Source organism: Amborella trichopoda, chromosome 5 (genome assembly GCF_054954075.1).
Source record: "Amborella trichopoda isolate Santa Cruz 75 chromosome 5, AtrichopodaSantaCruz75HAP2 v2.0, whole genome shotgun sequence".
Lineage (NCBI taxonomy): Eukaryota > Viridiplantae > Streptophyta > Magnoliopsida > Amborellales > Amborellaceae > Amborella > Amborella trichopoda.
The window spans coordinates 24371296-24397733 of NC_142340.1; the positions used below are offsets into that span (position 1 = coordinate 24371296).

Genomic DNA, 26438 nt, shown 5'->3' on the forward strand with positions numbered 1-26438 from the left:
GTCAATATGAGCATAATATATGCATCTAAAAGTTATTAAACACGAACAACCAGGAAGTGCTTAATGCAATGTAAACAATGGGGTATCCCCGCCAAGTGTCAAGGATGGCAGCTTGTTAATCAAGTAAACAGCTAGAGGAAACTCCTCGGTCCATAGGCATGCCCTCATTCCACTCAAATCCGTCATGGTTAGTTCAGGAAATATGACTGTGTTTCGTTCAACAATACCATTTTTTGTATGGTATACTGTTATCAAGGAGATATTGGTAAAGGTCATAGTTGTTGGGGTCGAGAGCGGGAACGGGATTCGGACAAGGAGCAGCAGATCGTGAAACACTAGAAGATCCATATGGTTAGGAGCGCCATCTGTACTGCACATGTTAGCGATCGAGAACCCAAATTGTTAGGGAGTGAGATTCCAACCTTTTGGGGACCTTGATCCTAAACTTTTGGAATCTTGATCCCAACTTTTTTGGTATCTTGCCACCAACCTTAAAGTGTATGATAATCTCAAATTATATTTAATCTTTAAAGTAAGGGTCTCATCATTTGTGGCAAGTAACCAATGCTACTATATTAAAAGTATAGTTGTACTGCCTGCCGGCCATTAAAAAAAAAATATTAGTTTGGTTGTTATCTTAGTCTTTAAGGTTGGGATCCAGATTCCTAACAGCAGGAATCAAGATCCTTAACAGTGGGGATCGAGATCCCAGAATAAAAATCGAGATCCTTCAGAGATCCTTTCCGGGAGGGACAAAATCGAGATCCTAGAAGGAATCGCCTACCCAAGTAGGTGATACTGGTAACTATAGTAAAGGCATTGGAAGTTTATTCACCCACACAATCACATTGAAGATGAATGAATTTTTTGAGAAAAATAGGTTTCCCCACGATAAGCTTAAAATTGGGAAAAGATATTTAGACTTAAAAAAAATATATCCGCAAACAACAACTGTAGTCATCGATAAAAGTAACAAAAAAGTAAGGAAAAATAACAAAAAAGTGAGCAATGTTACAACATAAAAGACAAAGGGCCTGTTCATCACATTCTCATTCATAAAAGTTATTTTACTATGAATAAGGAATGGGAGTTTGTGACTCATACATACTCAACAATGCAGACACAAAGGGCCTTTAGTTGAGGAGTTTTTCATGGGCGGCAATAGTCCTTTTACATGTACATTAACAAGTAAACCAAATGACAATGACCCAAACAGCAATGCCACAAAGCAGTCATTTTATTTTTAGAGACATCAACACTCGACAACAAAACCAGCTTCAACATCTTCGATAGATCCTAAGCTTCATCCGAGAACCTCATGTCTCTTCCCTTTATATTACATTGTATTTGTGTGAAGATCTTTCACAAAAACAAATAACAGATAAAACGTGACAAAGTTTTGACTGATAAGCAAGTTTTGGCAAAGAAATTAAATCATGTTGGATATGAGGCATAAAAAAAATGTCAGGCAGACATAAGCACCCAAGTGTGGAAAGATCTCCTGCATGGGTGGTACGGTGGATCTTACCATCACTAGTATCTCGAGTTACTTTTTTTCTCATGGAGGGGATAAATTAGATAGCTTAGATGCATCACCCAAGAGATGGTTTGTCGTGCAGGAATCTAGGATCCAAGAATCATCATTGAGAAGGTGGACAATGAGTTGTGACATAATAATGGTTAAAGCTTTATGCTAGCCATGGTTGGAGGATGAAGCACTTTGTTATACCATAGATATATCATTGAATTTATGGTCAAAAGATACCAACACGTTGCTGCTGCATGATTCCATTTGCCATGCAGTAAATCAAAAGACCACTTGCAGTAAGTTGAAAATTTTCTGGAGGATGAGGCAAAAGTCCACAACCATCCACAATACCTTGACATTCCTGTCTCCTTCTTTGATTTTTCTTGCACAACCTAGGCCATGAATATTCCTTATGAAAGATCCAATGCCTCGTTAGTGTCTGATGGCATATCCTTCTTAAGATATAGTTAGGAAGAGAAAAACATTGTCTCATGCTGAAGTAATAAAGTTCTAATTTCATCAAAGGTGGGCGCTGAAATACAAGTGGTGATCTATGTGATACACTTGTTGCACTCCGGTCCAAGTTTAGCTAACATGGGCTCTTTGCAATACATTATCCCGGTTGGACACAGGATTTCCAGTAGTTTGTGAGCACCTTAATCATGTTAAAATGCTTAGTGATGGAGGATGAGGTACTCTTGGTATTTTGAAAATCAACCTTTAATTGACATACTCATACATTGGAAACTTGTGAATAGGACTTGTGTAAGAGCACCCACAATTTCAAGCAGTGCCACTATTGGGTAGTTGAAGCAGCATCTCCTATGAAAGCATGGAGGTGACATACACAGCCAAAAGGTTGATCATTCTTAATCCACGAGAAACAGTTCTAAATGCCACTATCCTGCCGTCATCATTCTCATCTTTTTCTTTAAAAGGTAAGTTCCAACATCATAGAATCTAATCTGTCGAGGTGTGCCCTAAGTTCAATTTCTTCAATAGACAAAACAATATATTTTCCAAACTAGGATTCTAGTAACTTAGTGGAATCAAGTTTGTTTGGAATGAGTTGGGTTAAGACTGATGGGTTAATAGAAGTTGAAAGAAGAAGAAATGTGAGCAAGGAAAGAAGATCACAAGATTACGGTTTCAAAATTAGGGAAAAGAGAGTTTCGATTAGGGTTTTATGGAAGAAATAGAGAGAGTTTTGGTTAAGGTTTTAGTAGAAAAGCGATTATCAAATTTTCAGATTTTTGAAAGAGACAATTTTGGCTAAGATTTCGAGAGACGGAGATAGAGAGAACAAGATTTTCTGGGGGTACTGAGATAGGCACATTACGATCTAGAACTGATTTTAGATTTAAGAAAGAAACTAGGGTTTTATCCAAATCTTATAAGAGGATGTTGGGATTTGTGGCTATTTAAAGACCATAAGCTCTTGGTTGTATTATGCACCCCGGAGATTTTCAATACTCATGTTTTTCATTATTCCTGCAGTAGTGGACATAATGGGTTACATGTGATTTAGAACTGTATATGACACGCCATGCCTGGACAGGCTTAATCAGCAGGCTCTCTGTGACATAGAGCCTGGTGACTTAATGCACTCCAGGACTCTAGTCTTGGTTTTGCAATCTAGGGCCTTGGCTTAGAGAGTCGGATCTGCCCCACTGGGCCAGTTTATAAAGCTGTTATTCCTAAGATGTATCTTATGGAGTGGGTTCCATGGACACCCAATTGAATTAGGTTGAGCATTGGTGGTTTATCAGCCAGGTGATGCAAAGGCCCTTGTGTGAAGAATGAGGCTTGTAAAAACAGGGGCCTTAACCTCAACATTATCATTATTCACAGTATGCAAGCATGAAGACCTTATTGATCTGGTACTGGTCAAAGTTCTGACTGCTCCAATCTTACTTGTTTTGCCTCTGTTTTGCTGTTTTGACTTCAATCCGTGTCCGGTTGCGTAATCCACTAAATGAACAACTTGCCTTGTTTTGATTGATGGTTCACCGCCCAGGCAAACAAACCAACGAATTCCAGGGGCAGCCTGCGGTCGAGGGAGAAAGCCCTCTCCTGCTTATTCAATAGGACGAGTGGTTGTCCCTCCCCCAAAGGATGACCCTTCCCCTTAAAGAGCATAGTTGGTTTGAACTTGCCACCTAGCTCCACCTCCGCCCACAATTGTAAGCCATCCAAGATGTAGAATAGATTGTCCTTCTCTGACATATCCCTTCGTGTGCATGTGCTAGACAAAGGTCCGCCACTACCTTTAATGATACATGAGATTAGTGGGTAAAAGTCGTCGTCGGCTGCACAAGACTTGTCCTTGAAGGATACACTTACAATCCTACATAAATTTATACCTATTTGTTCCTTAGCCACCTTTGATGGGCCAGTCATTAACCTCTTGCATGAGACTTGTAGGCACGGCCGATCACCTAGTTTGAGGTTAGGCAGTGTCTATGAGTGTTATCTTAGAGTGCCTAGTATAGGAACATTTTCTCTCATGGTATGCTCAATCTTCCATTAAAATCCTTCCAAGTTTTTCTTTAGGAGTTTTCAAAGGAAATAAAACAATTTTATTTTCTCAATTTAGTCAATTGTATTATATTAAGTGATTTTTGTTTTAAAATAAAGGCTATTCTTAGAATAATAATTTGTTCTGAAACAATGACTATTTTGGAATCAATACATTGTTTCTTTAGAAGGGAAATTAGGGTGATTAGAAAAACATGTAGGATAACTAGAGAGACACGGTTTTGTTGAGCTTTGTAGGCTACACATCTTTCTTAGGAGAACACCTGGACCTCACTTGTCTTGGGGTGCCATGCAACATGCTATCCATGAGGAGAAAGAATAAAAATAAAAGAGTTAAAGACTCCTGCAGCATGAATAGTATCCTAATATGACTCCTTAGATATGTAACTCTAAAATGGTCATAGGCGACTAAAAAGATCAATTTTTATTGGAAAATATTTTTTAAAAGTCCAAGTTGGATTATATTTGCAATTCTATGAGGTTTCGAATTCAATCGGAATTTAATTATCATTAGAATTTAATGAGAATTGAAAGATAGAACAAACAAACACAGGCCCACGCCCATGGCACCCAAGCTTCCCCATTACATAACTTTTAATTCATCTCCCACCCCTTTGCAACTTCCATCTTAACTTAGGCTACGCATTTGCTCTCTATTCCCTCACTCTCTCCTACTTGTGAGGGTGTAGAGTGTTACACCCATGTACTTCCCAATCCCTCAGTTAGCCATGCTCTTTCCAAACTTAGTCTACTCACCCGAAGAATATTGACATAATAAACTTCGGTATGAGGGGGGTAGTAAGTAATTACAGGTACTCAAACCCCTACCTAACACCCCCACCTCTTTACTACAACGACCACCACCTTATTAGACCACCCCAAACCACCTGTCCTGCAACCCCCACCGCTCATGCCTCCACCCAACTCCAAATCCTCCTACTGGATAGCCCTCCTAACCAAAAACCTAAACCCTCAAGTACCCATAACTAGCTCACTAAAGAACGCTACCTGAAAACTCGATGCCTGCTGACAAAATGTGAAAAATAAAATAAAGGACCACATCTGTCCTGAAAAAACTTAACACCTCATAGAAGGCCCTCATAGCCACTCCTTCTGTCCAATACATGACCTAGTTATGAAAAAATGGTTGACTGTCTTACTAGAGAAAAATATTCTATGTAGGGCTCTTGCCAAGGGAGGTTACCTTCTTTCCCCTCAGTGGAAACTATACAGAGAGCCATGTCCTACAATTACCTTCAAATAAGTGGAGTTACATGTCAAATACAAAAGCATCTAGCTCCCACAAAACCAAATAGTGGATTTCTGCTTATGGAATTCTGATGCATCTTTGGAACCAATATACCTTCAAACAAATAAGTGATTGATGGAGATGTTTCATCTCAGTGTGCTAGAAATCCTTTGGAGCCCTCCCCTTGAGCTTTGTCAGCCTACTCATCAAAACCAGGTCTCTGGCTGCAATCCCTAATTCCATTACTATAGTGGCACAGGGATTTAAGTATTCAATATCCATCAAATTGCAAGACGATGCTAGAAGAACTTATATAAACCCCACGAAAAAGGGACCATGGGGACTGGGGAACATGAGGTACGAACCATTGTTAACAAACAACACACGTACACAAGTAGTAAGGCCAACTCAAAGAAAATAAAGTTGGTCGTTTTGAGTCATTCGAAAGCAGGACTCTCTTGCCCTTTGATGCAAGGCGCAAGCTTCTGCCAAAGTTCGAGACATGGACATCACATTTCTCTTGCCCATTGAATCCTCAGCAGCACCCTTACTCTACCTCCCCACATTGATTCCCCCAACATAGGTTGTACTCGGAGCCCAATGCATTAATTGATCCCTTAAATGTGGCGCCCGAACTGCCCAACCACCATCGCCCACACTAATGACAGAACCTAGCAGTCGCCACATCCCATTTCCCATCTTCCCACCATGTGACACCTCAGACCTCTTTGGTACACTACCATACCCTTCCCTAGCTACCTAAACCTAAGGCCCCCTTGGCTAATCACAATCCTGTCACTTTAGAATGCCCTACCCTCAAATACCTGGAAATAAACTCAATCATATCTAGCCCCTAAACTTCTGAACCGGCCATCACTATTTTCCACCCCCATTCCCTTAACTTGTGACCCGGCCCATCACTATTTTCCACCCCCAATCCCTACCCACTCTCCCCCCTTCTGCCACATGTCTGCTAGAGACCTTGCCCACTGAAGACCAGCCAACTTTCTTAACTAATGAGGGTCAATTGTCTCCCCCTTGCAGTGCCTGATGAATTCATGCAGGACTGGCTATAAAACCTTGATGGAAGTGTGCACGTCCAATCAGAACCTTCAACATCCAGAGCATTCCATGTGAGGATGAAATGACATGGCTATTAATGCAGATGGCTAAAGGTCAAATCAAGCTCCTCCTACGACGCCACGTGCTCCACTGGTGCCCTGAACCAATTTTTTGTGATGAAGGGCATTACACTTCAAAGGGCAATCAGAGCCCCCTTTTTTTTAACCCTAAATACTTGTTTGACCCCGAAGCCTCAAAAGGACACCTCACCCTCCACCAACCCTTTTCTGAGACTAGACCCATCAGAAGAGTCGAGCATGCCGAGGAGACATAGACAAAGACAAAAACCTCTCCACTCAATTATCTTGGTTCTTTAATGGTTAGATCAGTTTTGGGCCCCTAGATTCTTTTGTCTGATCTAAAACTATTTTGGTGATCGGTCTTACATAGTGGAACAAAACCAAGGTATGTGCTAACTACATTTTCGTGGATAGAGATGTCGTTTACAAATGCATACATCTTGTGCTACAAAATTTAGATGTCCCACTCATTCGAGACAATAGAATTCGTTATGTTATGTTATGTTATGATTTTGTAATGGTTATGGACTAAGCACAATGAAGGAGCAATAATTATTGAAGCACCTAGGTACATGTCATGCACAGTCATCATAGTTAAATGTATCCTAAATATGGGGACAATAAGTTCCAATTTTAGCCCTAAAGTCAAGGAACATTCCAATTGCCCTTATATTTCTCTTAAGAATGATTTAAGATTACAGGACTTTCTTCAAATTATGAACAACATTTCTTACGGAATGAAGAGATCCAATATTAAACTTGTTTTCCCTTGCCAAGATTAAGACAAGGCAGAAGTGACATAAAATATGGAACATCAATTAATCCATCTAAGAGGTATCGGTCACTTGGTTACACAAAAATTCCCTTACATAACAAAAAAAAAAGAACTTGATTACTAGATAGCGTACAAATCTTATTGTATAAGTTAATGCATTACAATTTTATTTTACAAGAACATAAAAATTCCTTGCAAAAGGTGGTATAGTGAAGTGTGTCATTAGAGGTGAGAATTCTTTCAACTAAACTCAAGTCAAACATAAAACAAGCCAAAACAAAGTTTATTTACAGTATCTAACAAAATTAAAGAAAGCTAAAATACATCTAGATTGCATGTTATTAATTTATGCATGAACTTTTGCTAGATCATGAGTAGCTTCAGAAAAGAGATCCGGCTCGATAGAGAACCTCGCACCTTCCTGTCATAAATGAAAGGCCCATAATTTACACGACCCATGTTCTCAACCTGTGATGAACAAGTTATCAATTAGTTATGAATGAATACTAGATATTTTCATCACAATTATGAACCAAACATACATGACGAACGAAATAACATTCTAAACAATTTGAATATTCAAATTACTCTTCTAAATGTTACTAATTTCATTCATTCAAAGTGCAGCAATACAGTTGTTGAGCGCATAACTAAGGTATAAAGGTTGCTTATAAATTTATGCTCTTTAGGGTGATCATGGACCATTGTATTCCATCATCATCCTAAGAGTTTGCCAAGTCCACAGAGAGATCAGCAAAGACATACAGCATAGCCAATTCAGTATCCCCACTTTGAGCTAAATGTTCAGATTTCATTAAAAATAATGATTCCCAAACATAGACTGAATTATGTGAATGTTGTATGCAAAAAGTAAACAAACACTCATTGACTAAGTTGGTAACGATAGGAGTTTCAGAGGTTTGAGTTATGATAACTGATGATTCTTTGCTACATACTTAATTTTATGAACTTAAGGGTAAAAATAAAACCTAGGTCGTTTATCAAATACAGTGACTATAGCTTAAACATAACAGGAAACAAACTAGAAGGTAAAATTGAGCAAACACATTCCATTGAAAGTCTCATACTTCAAAATGCTTCTCAAATCAACAGGTGATTGGCATAGCTTGTCCAGAACAAACCATCATATCTGCTTAAAACTTGATGCTAGTTTTGGGAGTTTCAATTGGCTTCTAATCAATGAGATGGACTGATGAGAGCATATAAATATAGACCCTCAAGAAAATGAACACTATCCGTGCACAATGGAGACCCAAGTTCAATATTTAGTCTTGAATACCTTCCACAACATTACTTGAATGCCAGATCAGCAACATAGACAAGCAACAGAGATTCCCACATCTTTGATATCTTCAACCCTTTGGCCATCTAGTTTGTAATTTTGTTCCATACGCAGTTGGTTTGGACCAAAGCTTTCCTATTTCCTTAAGAAGGTCCAGCACATACTTCATTTAGATATAAAGAATCCCCTCTTAGACCTGGCCACTTTTCTACCAAGAAAGCACTTCAATGGATCTAGATCTTTAATTTCGAATTTCCTTGCCAAACGACTCCTAAGTTGGTGGTTTCCCTAAGAACAATTACCTATTACAATGGTATCATCCACATATATAGTCAAGGTAGTGGTACTGGCTACAAAAAGGCACAGATTGCAGGAGTCCTTGCATACCAAATTCTTTTGAACAACATTACTAAATCTCTAAAACCAAGCTCGGGGAGACTGATTTTGTCCATAAATAACCTTTCTCACTTTACAAACTTTTCCTTTACATCCAGGAGCCCTACATCTAGCTGAAGGTACCATGCATACTCTTCCTGTAGTTTCCATGAAGGTGTGCATTCTTGACATCCAGTTGGTGCAGTAGCCTCTCCAAGTCTACCGCCAGACCCAAAAGGACACAAATGGAGTTCACCCTAGCCAAAGGAGAAAATTTCTCCTAATAGCCTATTCCATAGGTCTGAGTGAACTCCTTGTTAATTAATCGTGCCTTGTATATGTTCCTGTACCAATAAGCTTTGTGCTTTGCAGTATAAAGCCATTTGTAACCAACCAACCTCTTTCTTTAGGAGGGCCTCCAAAGTACCATTCTTGATTAGTGTTCTCATCTCCTCGGACATAGCCTCTTTCCACATGGGATGAGCTAAAGTTTCAGAAATAATGGTGAAATAGAAACATAAGACAAATAACATACAAAAGCATGATGGGAAGGAGTCCAGAACTCATAAGAAACAAAGTTGCTAATTGAGTGTATAGTATAGTTTGGTTTACCTTTTCCTACAGCAATGGGCAGATTAGGATTATCACATTGAAATCTGATGCGATTACTTGGATCAGAGGTATGCAATTGGCTTGAAGACCTGTCAGCTGTGGTGTTATCAACGTCTTTCTATTTCAATAGATCATACACTTTTAATTCTTTTCTTTACCATCATGAGATTGCTCCCAACTATGCTCCCGAGTTCTAGAATCAAGAAAAAAGGAACAAAAGACTTCTCTTCCACACTACGCCGCCCTTGAAGAGTGGTGAAAAAGGAGTGGACTAAAAGGTCACAACCGTCAAAAAAAAAATTTCCCTGACAAGGACTGTAATACTTTTGAGAAGACGGATAACCAAGGAAACACTTTTTCCCGATTTGGGATCTAACTTTGTATGGTATGGAACAAAAACACGAGCAAAGCAAATACAACCAAAGACTTTAGGGGGAACACAAAACAGTGTCAATCAAGTCGGTGAAGTTTACAAGGAGATTTGTAATTTAAACACAAACTTAAGAGAGACGCCAACCTCTAAGAGAGACGCCAACCTCTAAGAGGCGCCCATTCTCTCTCTCAGCAACCACAATTTGTTTTGGTGCGTAAGAACAAAATTTTTTATGTTAGAAACTATGTTCTTACAAATAGGACAGCAACTCTGTATTACAATACCCGCCTTGATCAGATCTCAGTACCTTAGTTTTAATATCAAACTGAGTGTGGATGATCTCATGAAAGACCTTGAAGTTATTAGGAAACCGTCCACAAAAGAAATAAAATACCTGACAACCAGAAATAGATGTTAATGAAAAGGGACAACGCCACTTTGAGAGAGCCAAAAATAAAATATCAACTCATTCTTCCTGAAGCATAGAGTGAGTTTTTCAATGGAGGCCCCTTGGTGTACCTTAGCTTGCATATTCTGCACCAATTGAGGACCCATGAGGTACCTTAGTTTGTGTAGTCCTCACGCATTAACCCAAGGAGTCTCCAAGAACCACTTCTCCATGTTCTTTGGCTGCAGTTTGGAGGAAAATCATCAACGTAATCACCTCTCTTGGTACCATTTCTTCCATTCATTCATGGACCCTTGATGCCTAGTTTGATCAACTTGGTACCTAGCTCAATTTGCATCACTTTGGCATAATTTCCTTGTGATTTTCACTTGATTTTCTTGCCGAATGTTTCTGAAATTCTTCCAAGTCACATCAGCAAGCTATTTGTGTTTCTAGTGAGTTTATGGTGATTTGATAAAGTCCTCGCTGTACCAAAATTTTCTATTCCACATGTGATCATATCACATATTCGATGCTCTTTGTTTCCCACACACTCTCTCCCTCTCATGTATTTATGAATCAGATCCTTCATTGAAATTACTTGACTATTTCGAGCATCCTTAGTATAGAAAAGCTTCTGGATTATTGCTTCTATGTTGAGATCAATTTGGACCTAAGATCTTGTGCTATCAGTAGTAAACATTTTATGGGGTGTAACTAAGTCCTTGACCGTAAACCTGGCAACCCAAGATTATCATTTTGGCTTCCCCTGATCTAAGTCTTCTATGCACACATTTGATTCAGTCTTGTAATTTGGAGATTGAGTTAATTTGTATTTGTGGATTTAAGTGTTTGATTGTTTTCATGTTGTAGACACCCCCTTGGAATTTTGGCTTAGGGAATTCCAAGAAACCAGAAGCTCTAAACCCTTAGAGACCATACTAGTACAGCAAATCTTAGTCTATCATATCCAGTTGGCTATAATCCTTACAAAATCCTCATTTCAGACCAAAACTACCAATTTACCAAAAATAACAAATCTGGTCAAAATATGTCTAGATTGAGATTGAAAAATTGCCAAACTCGAATGCCAAAATGCATCAGCACCGGACCAGACCACCACCACTGGACTCAACTGGATTTCCCATTTGAGCCAGTGGAGGGTCTGGACTACCAAAGGGGCATGTCGCTACCCTCTTTCAGTTTTTGAAATCCTCTAAAAATTCCAGAAGATTCTAGAGATCTTAAGGCATTGTTTTGACCATTTTGGATCTTTGACCGGGTTTGACCATGTGAGTTGTAATCCTAAACTAAATAGAAGTCCTAATCTCAATTAAATTGATACCTCATTGGAGCCTATATAAACCTTCTTCTAGCTTTCCATAATCCATGGAAAATTTATAAAAATAACCTAAAATCCATAGAAAATACTAAAAAAATAAATGATGGAAATCAGAACACACGTGGCCATGAGTATCTTCTATGAGAGCAAGAGATTCCTCCTAATTATTGCTTATATTTGGAGGATGAAAACCCTAGGAGGGCTTCCAAGAAGAACAAGAAGAGAAGGAAATAGTTTTAGTGTTGTTTTAGTTTTTTAAGGCTATTACAGATGTTTTCAACTTATTTATTTATTTCATTGTTGGACCAATTAGGGACTTTTTAGATATTAATTAATTAAAGATAGGGAGTTTATTTTGAAGTTATATTTAAGTTAGGATCTTTTGGTCAAAAGTTAAATTGTATGGACAAATATTGTCCAAAACAATAATTTTTCAATATAATTAAGGGCATGGATGTGCTGGAGATTCATTCATGTATTCCTCTTTAAGAAAAGAAAGAAAGACTTTGTCTTGTAAAAGAAGCCTAAGGTTTTGAGCACTAGATGGAAGAAAGCCTTAGGGTTTCCCTAAAATTGTGTGCTTCTTGCTAATTTTCTCTGAATCTTCAAGTTCTTCCAACATCAATAACTGAAACCCCTATAACTAAAAATCCTAAAAAAAAAAAAAAAGAATTTAGAGAAAATCTCTTAAGAGAGAAACCCTAGTTTTCCCCTTACGTTAAAGTAACCCTAGGAACTTGAGAAACCCTAGAATTCATCCCTAATTTTAGATCGTTCAAAACCCTAGAAAAAAACATCCCATGAAAATCCTAATGCTTGCAATTCCTTTCAATTTTCTCCAATTCATCAAAAATCTCTAAGTTCAATGTCCTAGGAAGAAGCCCCAGACAACAAAAGTTTCTAGGAAAAATACTCCCTAAGCATTCTCAGCAATTCTTGCTCAGAATTGTATGCTAAGCATTGGAAACTATTCATGCTTGAAATAGAACTTGTATACTATGCATAGAAAATGAAGAAAATTCGCTATATGACATTTACATGATGTCCCTTGTCCACTTCTTTTAGGAATGTGCAAGCATTGTTTATATCTCCAGCAACAAATACTTACAACTTAATCTTAGACTAAGAATTAAAAAAAAAAAAAAGAGAGAGAGAGAATTAGGAACTTTTTGGAGAAAGGCATGGTTAGCACTAATAATTGTTGCACGACTTGCTCCAAGTCCATATCTCAAATGGCAATGTGTAACTGAAATAACACATGCTCATCAGAGACGAGGATGAAACTAACATGCATAGAATCAGACACGGCTATAACATTTCTGAAGAAACCAAGTGTGCATCTTATAAACCTTTCTACATGATATTTGGATACCATGACATATTCTGACCAATTGAAGCATCGTTGTTCCCAAATCAGATACTAGGATAGTCATCCCATGATCGATGTAAAAGAAATAATTATCATCATACCAGAATCCAATAAATGATAGGAGATTGTGAAGAAAAACTATGCAGACACATCACCCCTAATAGTGAATAAGTAATTATAAGAAAATAAAGGAAGAAGACGAGTACCAAAATAAGTATACTGATGTTATCAGGACAAATGAGGCTTGGAAGATGAAGATCCACACTTGACCATCTCTCAATTTTGCCGACATATATTGGAGAATGTAAGATTTTCGTTGACTTGCATGCAACAAACACTTGAGCTCTATCCTTGACCTGCAAACGGCAAATACTTGAAACCCCAATCCACCGCAAAACATTGAGTAGTTATAAAGACTTGCCTGTTTTATAGAAAGGACTCTTCCAAATTCCTTAGATGGATATTCTGATACATAGAGCATAAATCCATAAAACTGAAAAAACAAGAAAACAAGGAAGAAGCATCAGAACAGACCTCAAACTACTAATAAGTACTAAAGAAATAAACAGTTGTATCAATGCTTAAGACATTCTCAATCCATTTGATAACTAGGTGCAATAACCATCCATGAAACCATGATGATACCATGAAAACAATACCTGCCCTAATTTTTCCATGGGCATTGGCTGATGTGTCTTGACCACTTTTGTTGGTTCAGTAATAAAATCAAGTAACTCAAACAAAGAACCAATTTTCTTCACTTTAACTTGCCCATATGCTCTGCTTCCTTTATTTAATGGTATGGGAGGCAGTTGTCCAGTGCTATGTTTTTGAATAACAGCCCGTAGTGCTGCATGCACAGGCAAAATATATACATATAGAATTTCTTTGGATAAATCTGATGGTAAGACACCATTCTTCGATGAAAACATTCAAGTTAGACAAGGAAAACGTAACATTTTGCGTTTATTGAAGGTTGACTTGTCTGAGGTATCATACATAAAAAGAGGAAAAGCCATTAGCCACATTAACAAAAAGCACTAAATACAAAACATTTTTTGATGCAGCTTAAGATCAGCACTTACTACTCTACAAGACCCTGAAACACATTTGAAGAACACTTTTAAGTTCAAACAAGGTTGTTCAGAGGTAATAATCAACAAAAATAAATAAAAAACATGTGTAAATTAACATGTGATTCAGAAATTTGCTTGAATGCCTTGGAGATGGGATTTCAAATCGACAATACATTGAAATCTATCCTTTACCAAAATCTGATGAATAAAATTGGTTCAGATCAAATTTAAATTTGCCTACTGCCCAGAGAGGAAAGGGGGTTGTAGATTGACTTTAAAATAATTCCAAAGGGTCTCCACAGCTATTTCTAGGGTTTTTGAAGTTTATGGTTTGTAAAAGTTCAGGTTTTAATCAAAGAACCAAGTACACATTATTTCAATGCCACAAACCCCAATACTATATTAGCCATCTTAGTGGTCTGATCCACAACCATAAGCTCAAAGAAGCATACAGAAAAGGAAAATTCTTCAAAACCCCAAGACAACTTGAAACGAAATATCTCATGAAAATCATGGCTTGCATACTCCACCTCCCTACAGTTGCTCTCTATTCCTGACAAAAATCACCACAAATTTTATAAAGTACACTAGTTAGACAAACAGCAGCTCCAGAAAAGATTTGGGCTTTGAATGTCCCAAGTTTCAAACCTTGGAATCCGAAAACGTGGAGGGAGTAGATCTAACTAAGTGCCAACCTTGGGAACAGGAACATAATGACCTTGGGAGAATAAAACTTCAATAGCGAGAAAAACCACCAAAAATTTTCACAATGCCAAATTTTTATGTTAGAAAAATAAAGCAACTGGATATATCATCCCTCAGATATGAATATAGCAGTAACAACCACAACACACCTTTGAATTTCGGGTTCTCCACGTCTCCAAATTCTTTTATCGGAGCATCCTGAGAAATTCAAGTATTTTCTCCAAGATCAAAATCAGTACTTTCAAATCGAAGAAACTGAGGTGTAAAGGTCACCAAGGTGAATATCTCACATAATCATATGACGTGAGATCAGGCTTGTAGTCAAATGCACTTTGACCAGTATTCGCACCATTGAAAAAACCAAAGTTCGTTCCACCATGTGCCATCTGAAAATGCAGAGAAATATAAAACAGAAAAAAGATAATAGTACTTCTTATGTAGCAATACACAGGATACAGACATAAAGCACCACAGATGCGTTTTGAGATAAAATGGTGTCTAGTGCAACAGCAGTCGAACTAGCATCCGTCTTTGCAATTCTCTCATCCCAATGTGTAAGCCACCCAGTGTAGAACTCCCTGAAGACAAACATTTGTTGGTTGAATAGTAATTAATATCAATTTTAAATTTGCATCAAAAAGCTCTTCTTTTTTGCTAGGGAAGAGAAGCAATTGGGCACTTTGGGCCATTTGGGAAAACCGTCAGGTTTTTTCCCTAAAATAGAAACATAAAAACTTTCAAAAGATTACATAAATAAATTAGGCTTTCTGTGAGATTTTTCTACAATTTTGAAATATCCTTGATACTTTCACAATAATGGCAATCTGTTGCCCATATTTTCATATTTTTGAGATATTTATTTAGAGGATGCCTCCGATATGTTGCTGACATTTTAAAATTATTGGTTGTTTTCAGTTTAAAGCCCAAGGCTGAATGTTCCACCACTTTGTCCTACTAAAGCGACTCTAGCAACATTGTTTAAGGTATCCATGCATTAAAAGAGTATAAACTTACGTTGAAAGAGCAGGAGATCTCCCTGGAGCATTATATTTCTTCTGCAGTTCAAATATAGGGATTGGGTTTTCACCAGTTGAAAAGTCAACAGCTGTAAAATTCGAAGAATGACTTACACATGATGAAAGAAAAAGAAGAACGACTCACAAATGTATAGATTCAGTTTAGTTTTATCAGTATGTGTCGTGTCTATTTAGATGAATTTACAAATGCAACCATTCACTTTCGAATGCAAATCCATATTTTCACTCCTTTCCAACAAATTGGTTTTGAGGCCAAACGTGGGTTCAATTTTGTGCACGCCACATGTTAAAACAGCTCCATGCTAGGATAATGCCATCATAAAAGAAAAAGGTTGCAATAAAAATCCCATCCTATGGTGCATTACCACATCATACACTTTTTTCTAGGTTACGAATGGGTCGGTTGGATCCCTAAGTACGCAAACTCAGGTTTTTCATACTCAAGTTATTGGACAAAAAAGGTTTTGAGCAAAGTTTTCTCCCCAAAATCAGATTACCACTAAGAAAAGTACCTCAAAACCTGACTATCTCAAAGCAAAGAACCAAAAAAAAAACGCATTATGAATAACATGACTATGCAGAAGCAAACGTTGTTTCACTTGGGGCACTAGCCACTAGTTAAAAGATGCCAATCAGGATAGGAATTGCCCGATATGGATCGAAAAATGGTATAAGCGTGCAAATTCCCAAAAAATATCAAGAAAGGGCCGTTTCCAAAGAAAGGACTGAACCGTTTGGCTCAATCAATGAACCGGGGGGTTCCCACTTTTTTATTGTTTTAATTTTTCACGTAAAAAATTTTGAATTTTGAATTTTTCTTCTAAATAGAGGGGTGGTGGAGTGGTCCAACCTGCTTTTTTAATTTTCATGTTTTCTATAACTACTTTTTTCAATATTTATTCTTTATATTTATAACATAAAAACATCCTTTAGAGAGGGCCCACTACCATCCCACCCAATGGAGGCAGCCGAAGACCCCATTCCTTCATTCCCATATCACCTTCTCATACAAGGATCCCACCTTTTGTGTTTCCATTCCCCAATGTGGGACTTTCTTTGCTGTTGAAAACAACTTAATGCCATGGACAAAGCCCCATATGGAGCTTATATTTCAGCTTAAGCATGTCTAATAACATTTGATCACTCTCTCTCTCACATCTAAGTTATGAACATTTAATCTTTTTAAACATATCTATTAACATCTCTCTCTCTCTCTCTCTCTCTCTCTCTTCTCTTATATACAAGAACATAATCATACAAGTTTCTTTTTTAGTGATTGTACAAACTACAAATACGCAAGACCAAATAATGCTAGCCGATGTTCAGAGAAGAAAAATCAAACTATAGATACACACGTTCACATGACCATGTATTCGCATATTTTAAAAATGCAAACAAAAACACACTTATCAAACACCCACTACTTATCTCTTTTTAATTTAAAAATAAATATTCCAAAGAAATTAAATGAAACAACCTCCCTCTCGCATAAATTGTTTTTAAATAGTAAAAAACCCATAATGGAAAAATAGAAATTGAGGAAGGTTTCTTTACTTGAAAACAAAAAAATTTCAAAAAAAAAAAAAAGAAAATTGTATGAAACCTTATGAACAGTCTATTAAGGATATTTAATAAAATAATTCTGTAATTGAAAAAAAATTGACCCCTTATTTTACAGAAGCCTAACTATTTCAATTATGAAAATTTATAATTAACAATACAAAATATTAAGGAAGTGAGTCATTCTTTGATTTACTTGAGAATAGAAATAAAATGGAAAAATTGGTATTTGTGTTCTTCCTCGATGCAAGGAGACCTTCTCCACAGACCGCCACTATTCCTTGGCGAGAGGCGCAAAGCCTTTCAATTTCCATATCATATTTTTCGAAAAGGAAGTTATCTTCAATGGGAATTTTCGATTTTGAAAATCCTAAAATATTCAATAGTCAACAGACATTCAAACAATAAACAATATCTTAATATTCATGGATTTTCGCAAGATAATGAAAATTCATAATGCGCAACCCCAATTTTTCTTGAAAACCCCCAAAAACATCATTTATAATTATTTTTAGTACTTTCTTAAAAACATTAAGGCTAGATCCGGTCAATCCAGCAAATTCACCGATCTCGAACCACCAATCCACCAATGAGGAGCAGCTTTTGAGATGGATGATCCGTCACCGATTCATTTTTTAAATATTGTGTATTATTAATTAGTATATCATAATAATAAAATCGTATGCATAATAGTAATATATTATAATAGTAATGATAATGATGACAATGATGATGATGATAATGATGATGACGACGACAGCGATAACATTATTATAAAATTAAAAAGGATGCAATTTCTATAAGGTCTAGGCCTTATAAAAAAGGTGAAGCCTCACCTCAAAATCTTGTCTAGAAAACACTTCGGGCATAGGAAATTCCTAAGATGGTTCTAATTTCCATTTCCACCCCCGATAAGGAAATTTCTAGCTCAAAAATTGGAACAACTCTTGTGGAACAATGAACACTTGAAAATGGATGGTCTAGACAATATATTACAACATACTATTTTTATGGTTTGAAATCCTAATTTTTTCCACAACTACGATGATCATAGTCGAGATGATCGATTTGAAGGTCTCCCGATGCTAGAACTATAATTTTTGGTGAGTTTTAAGGTGAGGCTTTACTTTTTTCCCATAAATCCTAAGAGTTATTTTAGCCTTTTACTTGTTAAAATAATTTGTATAATAATATTAATATTAACACTCATAACAGAACATTCTAATATTATATAATAACAATATAATATAATAATAATAGAGTCGTTGTTGTCCAATTATTATAATTATTATTTTCAGAATAATATATGATAAAAAATTCAATAAGTAATACTAACTAATAAATCTGAAAGCCCAAGATATACAAAAAGACAACCCCGACATGGGATTTGCATAAGCTCTCAAAAAACATGGGAATTGCATCAACTAGTTTCCATTCGAAAGCCATCCAAATAGTCTTGTCCCAGTAACCAGGTCTTAGCAGAATCAAGGATTAGCATACTTAGGTTATGATTCAAAACCTAGGTTTGTTTACTCAGGGAGTCAAACGACCCATAAACATACAAAATTTGGGGCCCTCAACACAGCAGCATAAACTAGCAATGCAACGTAATTGCTACATTAATAGGGTGGAACATAAAGGTGTTGAACGACTAGGTGCAATATCTTATCAAACGTAGAGTAGCTTAAAGCCCAATGTTTAGGGTTATTTTGCTCACTATGGGAGAGACACAATACAAATTTGCAATCCATGGCTACAACTTGCATATAGCGTAACTTTGCATGTTGGCAATGACTATATAAGGTAACTAAAAAAATAGTTCGATATGTAAATTTGGGTGTTTTAACCACACGTCAAACTCCCTTTCACTATGAGAACCTATTAAGGCTTTAAATGCTCCGATGAACTTGAGACCCAAGTTGATCCTTCTTTGCAATGGCTTCTGGGACACATCGTAAATACTTGGGGCTTTAAATATTTACGTTAGAAGTAGGTCATCAAAGAACATAGAATCACCATCTAACTTCCAGTCGTCCAAGAGGTACAAGTACCACCCAAGAAACAGGATAGCTATTCAACAACACTCTATCAACATGAAAAGTGCAGTTGGCCTATGCATATAACATCGGAGTTATTACACATAGGAGACAGCAGAAATCCCTAGCTAGCAGACAAATGTGCTGAATCTAGAACTTAATTTCACACCAATGACATTATGTCATCAAGTCTTGTGTATCAATCTAAACTATATTAAGTGAGAAACAACACCATTATTTTGGTGCTAATTGTATTGAGATTAAAATTTGTGCAAGTTAAATTTGAAAAGATAGTTGTTGATGAAAAGGTGATATATTGTTTAGGTGCATCTCTCTTCTATTTTGTTGGGAGAGGAACAGTTCCAATCTTCTCACGCCTTTTAAGTGAATATAGAATGTATATCCAGTAAGTAATTTGGGCAATATTGAATAGAAAAGATAGTTAATTTAAGGTGTCTCTAATATTTCACTGGAGGAAGAGAACTAACACCTTATTAATCGCCTAGCACTTACATGGAGAGGAAATACATCAAAATTTCTAGTATAATAGCATGTTTGCACCTGTCATTAAAATGTTACCAATATCTTCAAGACAAAACAAATTGTGAGGTAGAGAGAATTCATTTTTGTGAGATTTAAAGAGAGATTACCTAATCGTTAACATTGTCATACGATCATAATTCTTTACACAAATGCAATTAAAAAAGCAAGCACATGTAGTTAAACATTTTAAAATTACCCAGGCTTCATAAATACATATTTGATTTGTTTCTAAATGGTCAAGTAAAATTGATTACCTAATAGTGTCTGCAGAAAGTGCAACTCCTATGTTCATGTGCATTTATTATTGCAACATATTCCCTATTATTCAATGGGGTCCTATGTAAAAAGTAGAGGTCCATTGGAGCATAAGGGTTCCTCTTCACTCATAACCAGCTCATCCAAAGGACCATATGTAATTTGCACAAAACCATCCTGATCACCAGTGTAGCTATGATATTCTAATAATAAAGATTGTCTTTATCCTTTATCTTTTCATAAACAGGTCAATTTTTTTCCAAGATATTGCATTAGATAAAAATGCCAAGTACAGTTTCTAAGCAAAGACAATTTTAAATTGTAGAACAACCAAGATATAAGCTTTTTTAGTTTAAGTTGAAAATTTCATAGAGAAGGACATTTGAAGGCTACATTTCTAATTGCCTGGTCTAGTTACCATCCTCTAAAAAATTATTTAGTTTGCAATTGAATATTCTTCTTAAATATTTATTTGTTCAAGCAAAAGATTTTCAGCATGATGGTTTTGAACCATGTGAGGATCCTCTAACCGCGCAATGCTGAAAGGACCACCATTTAGGCTATCACAACACCATTAAGCATATCACAACAGCGTGTGAAAATTTCATCTCTAATTACCATCCTCTAAAAATTAGTTAGTTTACAATTGAATATTTTTCTTAAATATTTATTTGTTCAAGCAAAAGATTTTCAGTATGATGGTTTTGAACCATGTGAGGATCCTCTAAACAAGCAATGCTAAAAGGGCATCACCATTTAGGCTATCACAACACCATTAAGCATATCACAACAGCGTACTATCACAACACCATTTAGCATATCCCAACAGTGATGTGCAACACTGATTCTTTTGATAAACCAATATCTGGGTGAACAAAGAACAATTATACTGCAATGGACCTTATTTATTAGGTGCTCTTTTTTTTTTTTTGATAAAGTACTTATTTGCTAGATCTTATTAAAGATTAGGGAGCAAGTTTCAATATTGAATATAGAATGAAAAAGGAACTCTATTTCTTGTACGAGCATCATTACAAAGAAACCAATTTTAACTTTCCATTTTTCCATACAGATTAGATTAGTACTCTGCTTCATGAACAATTAAAAATACAGAGTTACTTTTTTAAATGCAAGGATAGATAAATTTGATGATTGTAGGATGATGTTAACTCTTATGCGCATAACTCTCTAATCTCAAGAAGTTCTTCACAATGCACTTTTCGTACCTTGCAACATATTATGCTTTTCATAACTGCATAGTAACTGCATTTTTATGACACATGACATGTAATGATATTTGTGTTGTTGCGGCCTTTCAAGGCTATGATACTAAGATCTTCCATGGTTCTTGGTCATAGTGGGAGTGACTGAGGACGTGTGACCCGTTGGATCTATGCAAATAGGGATCTAGAGTTGGTGTCCATAGAGTCACTAAATCCCAAATCATGAGGCTCGGTTTAAAAGCATTACACTGGAAGGATTTGAGGGTTGTCGGAATCAAGATTGGTGAGATCACCTCATGATCAATATGAGCTAGGGTATTATGATATCATGTGTATGTGTATGTGTATGTGTTTCTATGAGTTAAGCCATGTGTGAGAAGTATCAACTCAAAGGGGACATAAGCCAAATCCCTGACAATAATCCTACTCACAAAATGTGTATATTACAGTCACATAATGGGAAGCCATTCTCACTCAGAATGATCCACTAACAACAGACATGCACATGTGAGTTCCCCCACATCTCGAAAGTGTATTACTGGGAAGACCACCTGCAATCCACTATAAGTCTAGGACCTAGCCGTCTATTGGGTCAGCTTTGACGAGCCAAACATGAAGCCCCGCAAGAGAGTGCAGGTCATGGGTCCCATTAGGTTGGTTTTGAGAAAACAACCGGAGTTCCAAACCTAGCTAACTAGAGTGCCTAAATGGTTGAAAACAAACTCCTTAAGGATCGTAATTTCCCAAAATGATTTTTCCATATCCTAGGATTATTAAAAAGCAATGAAAAATGCTAAAAATATTTATGAGATTTTTCTATTTTTTCAAAAAAAAATTTAAAGGCATAAATTCCCCCATACAGCTTCGTTTGTAAAATCTCACCTAAAGATATCCTCCAGGAGGCCCAAATGGGCAGTCCAGATGGCTATTGATGTCAGCCACATGTCAACATTAAGGCTGACGTGTGGGTGACATCAAGCTAGGTTGGGACGTCCCCTCTTCTTTGTTTTGATGACCATTTTAGAATTAGTGGGTTTGTTGTCTCCACCCACAGGTGTGTGTGCTCTTGCAAATGTAGGGTAGATATTTTATGGGATGTCCTTTTCCATGATTAAGGGTTTTAGGACAATTCACAAAACTAGATCCAAAAACTTTATTGTGGTGTTTATCGCTCATTGCTTACATGTTTCTAGATATTTGAGGGCTATGCCCTCATATGGTTTTTTCTTCACTCTTTCTTCAAAAAGCAAAGGCAATTATGAGATTAGTTATTATTTAGTTATGGATTTAATTAATTTGAGAAATTTTGAGTGGTTTTCACACATGTGGGGATAAGGGTAGAAAAATCACAACACAACATCTATAATAGCTATTTGTGGGTTGGGTGGCTAGGATCTTGCCTCATTCCAAGCCCTTGATGCTCAAATTAAAGGGTCTAAATTCAATCGAAAATAATGGAAGCTCAAAAAACCCTTGCCTCTCTCTATAAATACCTCTCATTACCTAAGCCCAAAAACATGTTTAGAGTAAGAAAGACCCCAACGTCTGGAGAGAGAAAGAGAGCCAAAGTAAGCACGCCCCCCCATTTCCAAGTTCTATACTACTACTGCTATGGAGCATAGCATGAGGGTTGGTCTTAGAGCTTAAGAGGAGCCCTTTGGGTGATCTTTAGCACATACTTTCTTGCTGTTCCAGCCATTTTACAGCAAGGTAACATGTCTCCGGAATACCCTTCCCTTGGTTCAATTGCCTCGCCTTTCATGCATTGAAATGAGCACATTTTCTTATCATTCGGCCCAGTTTTTCCTTGCTGAACTTTCCTGCACTTTTTGATCCACTAACAACAAGATAATTGCGTTACCACCATCTTAAAAGTTAGTTTTTACATGGGGTCATAATGCCCAAATTTCCTCTTGAATCCCATTAAAATTTTCGTGCTCCATAGACCATAGTTACCCAATGCGATTCATAAACCAAATTGATTTAGGGATCGGAAGCGCGGAATTGCCGCCATCTGGAAGATTCCTAATTTCGGAATCGACATCCATACAATATGAATCATGGGGGACGAGATTCCTAGTTTTAGGAATCGAGATTCCACCAAAATATAATTGAGAACCCTACATAGATCAAATCGATATTCTTAGCTCTTCGAAATCAAGTTTCCGACCTAGTTGGTAGACCGAAATGGAATCGAGATGCCTTCATTTAGGGAATTGAGAGTGTGATACCATTGGAATCGAGAGGGAACCAAGAGGTGAAATAATACATGCCTCAAGGTCATTCATTGACCAAATGCCATACATGCACAATTAATGTAATTGTGTATTACATTATTCCTAATATATTAGAGTTGCAATCTCTCCATTGGATCAACACAATGCATACTTAAAGAATTATGTAGCGAACATGAACCACCACTTTAGTTTCTATTGGTCATTTTATGCCAAAAAAGATGACTACACCTTGTAGCTTGAGATTGAGGATCTAGCTCGAGTAGTTTGATGCCTTGAAAACTTTTAAACATCACTTCTCAGATAAAAGCAAAGAGAAAAATAAAAGGGGAAGTGGTAGAATTCTGGTAAATATGGAAACCAGTTTCAACGAGTGTAGCATCAAGATTCACCAATTGTGGTATCGAGAATCAGTAAATATTGAAAACCATATTCTATAAGCGTTGGAATCAAGATTCTTAAAATAAGGAATCGAGATTCTAGACTTCACAGAAACAGGTTCTGTGAAGATTCCTAGTCGGAATTACAGAATCAGGGTTCTAAATCAGAATCTCAACCTTCAGTTAGAGATTAGGGTAATTATGCCATAGACTATAATATGTTCCACGTGTCACTATCTCTTACACACTATTGCTCCATTTGATATCTCGATGATTGCTTGAGTTTTACCTACATATTTCATGCTTCCCTATAATTTGGATTGAGATTAGACCATATACATCTCATTATCGGATTTAGCAATCAAATGGGTTGTTGCTAAATCCTTAACCGGCAAACGGGTTTTGAAAAAGGCTCCCCATGTTAATGAGGCTATGAGTTAAACTTTTCCTTCAAAAAAAGAAAAAACATGTTAATGAGACTATGTGCACTACTTTGGGGATGTTTATGTAATTTCAGATTGGGCCATGTAATTTGTATTATTCATGATCTCATGTTAAGGGCTGTTTGTAAGTAATTTGTGGGATTATGGCCAATCTCTATGTTCTTTTAAGTGGAACTAATAAGGGGGCTGATTCGGAATCTTGTATGTTCTTTTAGTATTTTTTTAATTGCCTATTTGTGAGTTAAAGTGGCTTGAATATTGCTGTAATCTCAGTCTAAGGTTCTAATTTTGAAGTCTTTGAGTTGAAAATTAAACATTGTAACACTTAGAGCATATGCCTTTGATAACCCTACAACTTGTACTTATGTGTGTAAGCATGTGATATCAATTTAGTATGTCTAGTTTCAAGATATATGTTTAGTCAAAACAGTAGCTTACTAGGAGAGGTCAAAAGTTAGAAAGGTTGCTTCCCATGGAATCAAGCAAGTCCTAACTTAATGATTCCCATTATCTTAGCACACTGACTGATGCTGTCACACATCATAGAAAGATCCAAATGGAAGCCATACTAAGACCCTCTGGCATCTTAGATCCAAACAGAAGCCATACGAAGACCCTGCAGCATCTTGAGGGCCACCAGTGGCTTAAGACTTCTAATCTAAGCTCTAGGAGGTAAGTGCTTTCAAACTGAACTTAAGAATGACTAATCATAACACCAAGAGTTGATGTCATGTGAGATTCAAATCGCTCACCAGAGACTCAAACAGGAAGAAGTCTCCAACGACTATCAAGATGGGATTGCCTTCTCATGGATTTGTCCATCATTGCTCCCGCACTACTGCTTTCAAACTGACTTTAAGTATGACTACCATAACACCAAGAGTTGATGTGAGATTCACATGAGTCACAGAGACTCAAACAGGAAGAACTCTCCGACGACTATGAAGATTGGATTGCCTTCTCATGGATTTGTCAGTCATTGCTCCCGCACTTACACCTCCAACATTATCGGCAAATAGAACAAAAGAATCACTACAACAGAGAAAGCAGAGAGTCGCCACACAACATGTGCAACCTGTCTACTTCAACATGTATATTTCTGGAAGAGACTGACTCCACCGCATCCATATCTTTAGTGCCTCAATATCATCCCATGAAACCCCCTCAAGTTATATTTTGGCAATGGTTTAGTTAGTTGAAGTTCTTCCCTTACTTGCATAAGATTAGCGCTCTCTTTGTGCTTCACATGAGAGTTTTTCTCACTCTCCTTGTGCTTCACATGAGAAATTTTCTCATGAAACTTGCTTCATCAGATATTTACAAGTGTTGGAAGTTGAAAACCTCCAAATAGAGTCATTCAATCATAAATGCTGCAAGTCTCTATTAAGGAAATAATAGCATATTACAAAACTTAAGCTACATTATAGCTCCAAAAGCCATTTTAGACTTACGCTCAATTTCAAATTTAAGATATTTTATGGTAGGAGTTCACACTGAGCATTCATCACTTTGTACATCCAGTTAACATCAGTTGGTTTTGAAAGCATAGTTTCAGTGCAACATTTCTTGTGGGAATTATTTTAAGAGCAAGATCTGAAATTAGGAATTAAAATTGAAACTACAGCATGGTAAACCCTAGCATACTTGATTTTTCCACTTCTTAACAACATTATTTGAAAATTAATATGCATAGTTTATTACCTGCAAATACATCTTTCCTAAGTACAGTTCCTTTATCAAGAGTATCTCGAGATCCTCCATCGGTAGTATACCTAGAAACCCATGCAATACCAGCCATTAATACATTGATAGATTTTTTACTGCAATAAATTTTTAACCAAAGCAAAAGATCATCAATTTCTAAAGTGATCCAGAAAAGAATATCAAGAAGTCAAGAAATCGACAAATCCAAACAATGAAAAAATTTCATAAAGAATCAAGTTGATCCCCCA

At 36.7% G+C, this 26438-nt stretch overlaps 1 protein-coding gene across 50 annotated transcripts in view; it reads right to left on the reverse strand.

The window, feature by feature from the left end:
* The window catches only part of BGAL17 (beta-galactosidase 17), a 107239-nt gene that overhangs the window by 61707 nt on the left and 19094 nt on the right, over positions 1-26438 (reverse strand). For all 50 annotated transcript variants that reach the window (XR_016055288.1, XR_016055287.1, XR_016055312.1 and 47 more), the window contains 9 exons: positions 26188-26258; positions 15790-15880; positions 15236-15353; positions 15066-15161; positions 14925-14973; positions 13654-13844; positions 13416-13487; positions 13201-13350; positions 7650-7700 (listed from right to left, as the gene is read on the reverse strand). Coding sequence is in view for 12 of the 50 variants with exons in the window: in XM_088866383.1 (XP_088722509.1) it covers positions 7650-7700; positions 13201-13350; positions 13416-13487; positions 13654-13844; positions 14925-14973; positions 15066-15161; positions 15236-15353; positions 15790-15880; positions 26188-26258 (889 nt within the window). In the remaining 38 variants the exon portion in view is untranslated. The remainder of the gene's footprint in view (positions 1-7649; positions 7701-13200; positions 13351-13415; positions 13488-13653; positions 13845-14924; positions 14974-15065; positions 15162-15235; positions 15354-15789; positions 15881-26187; positions 26259-26438) is intronic.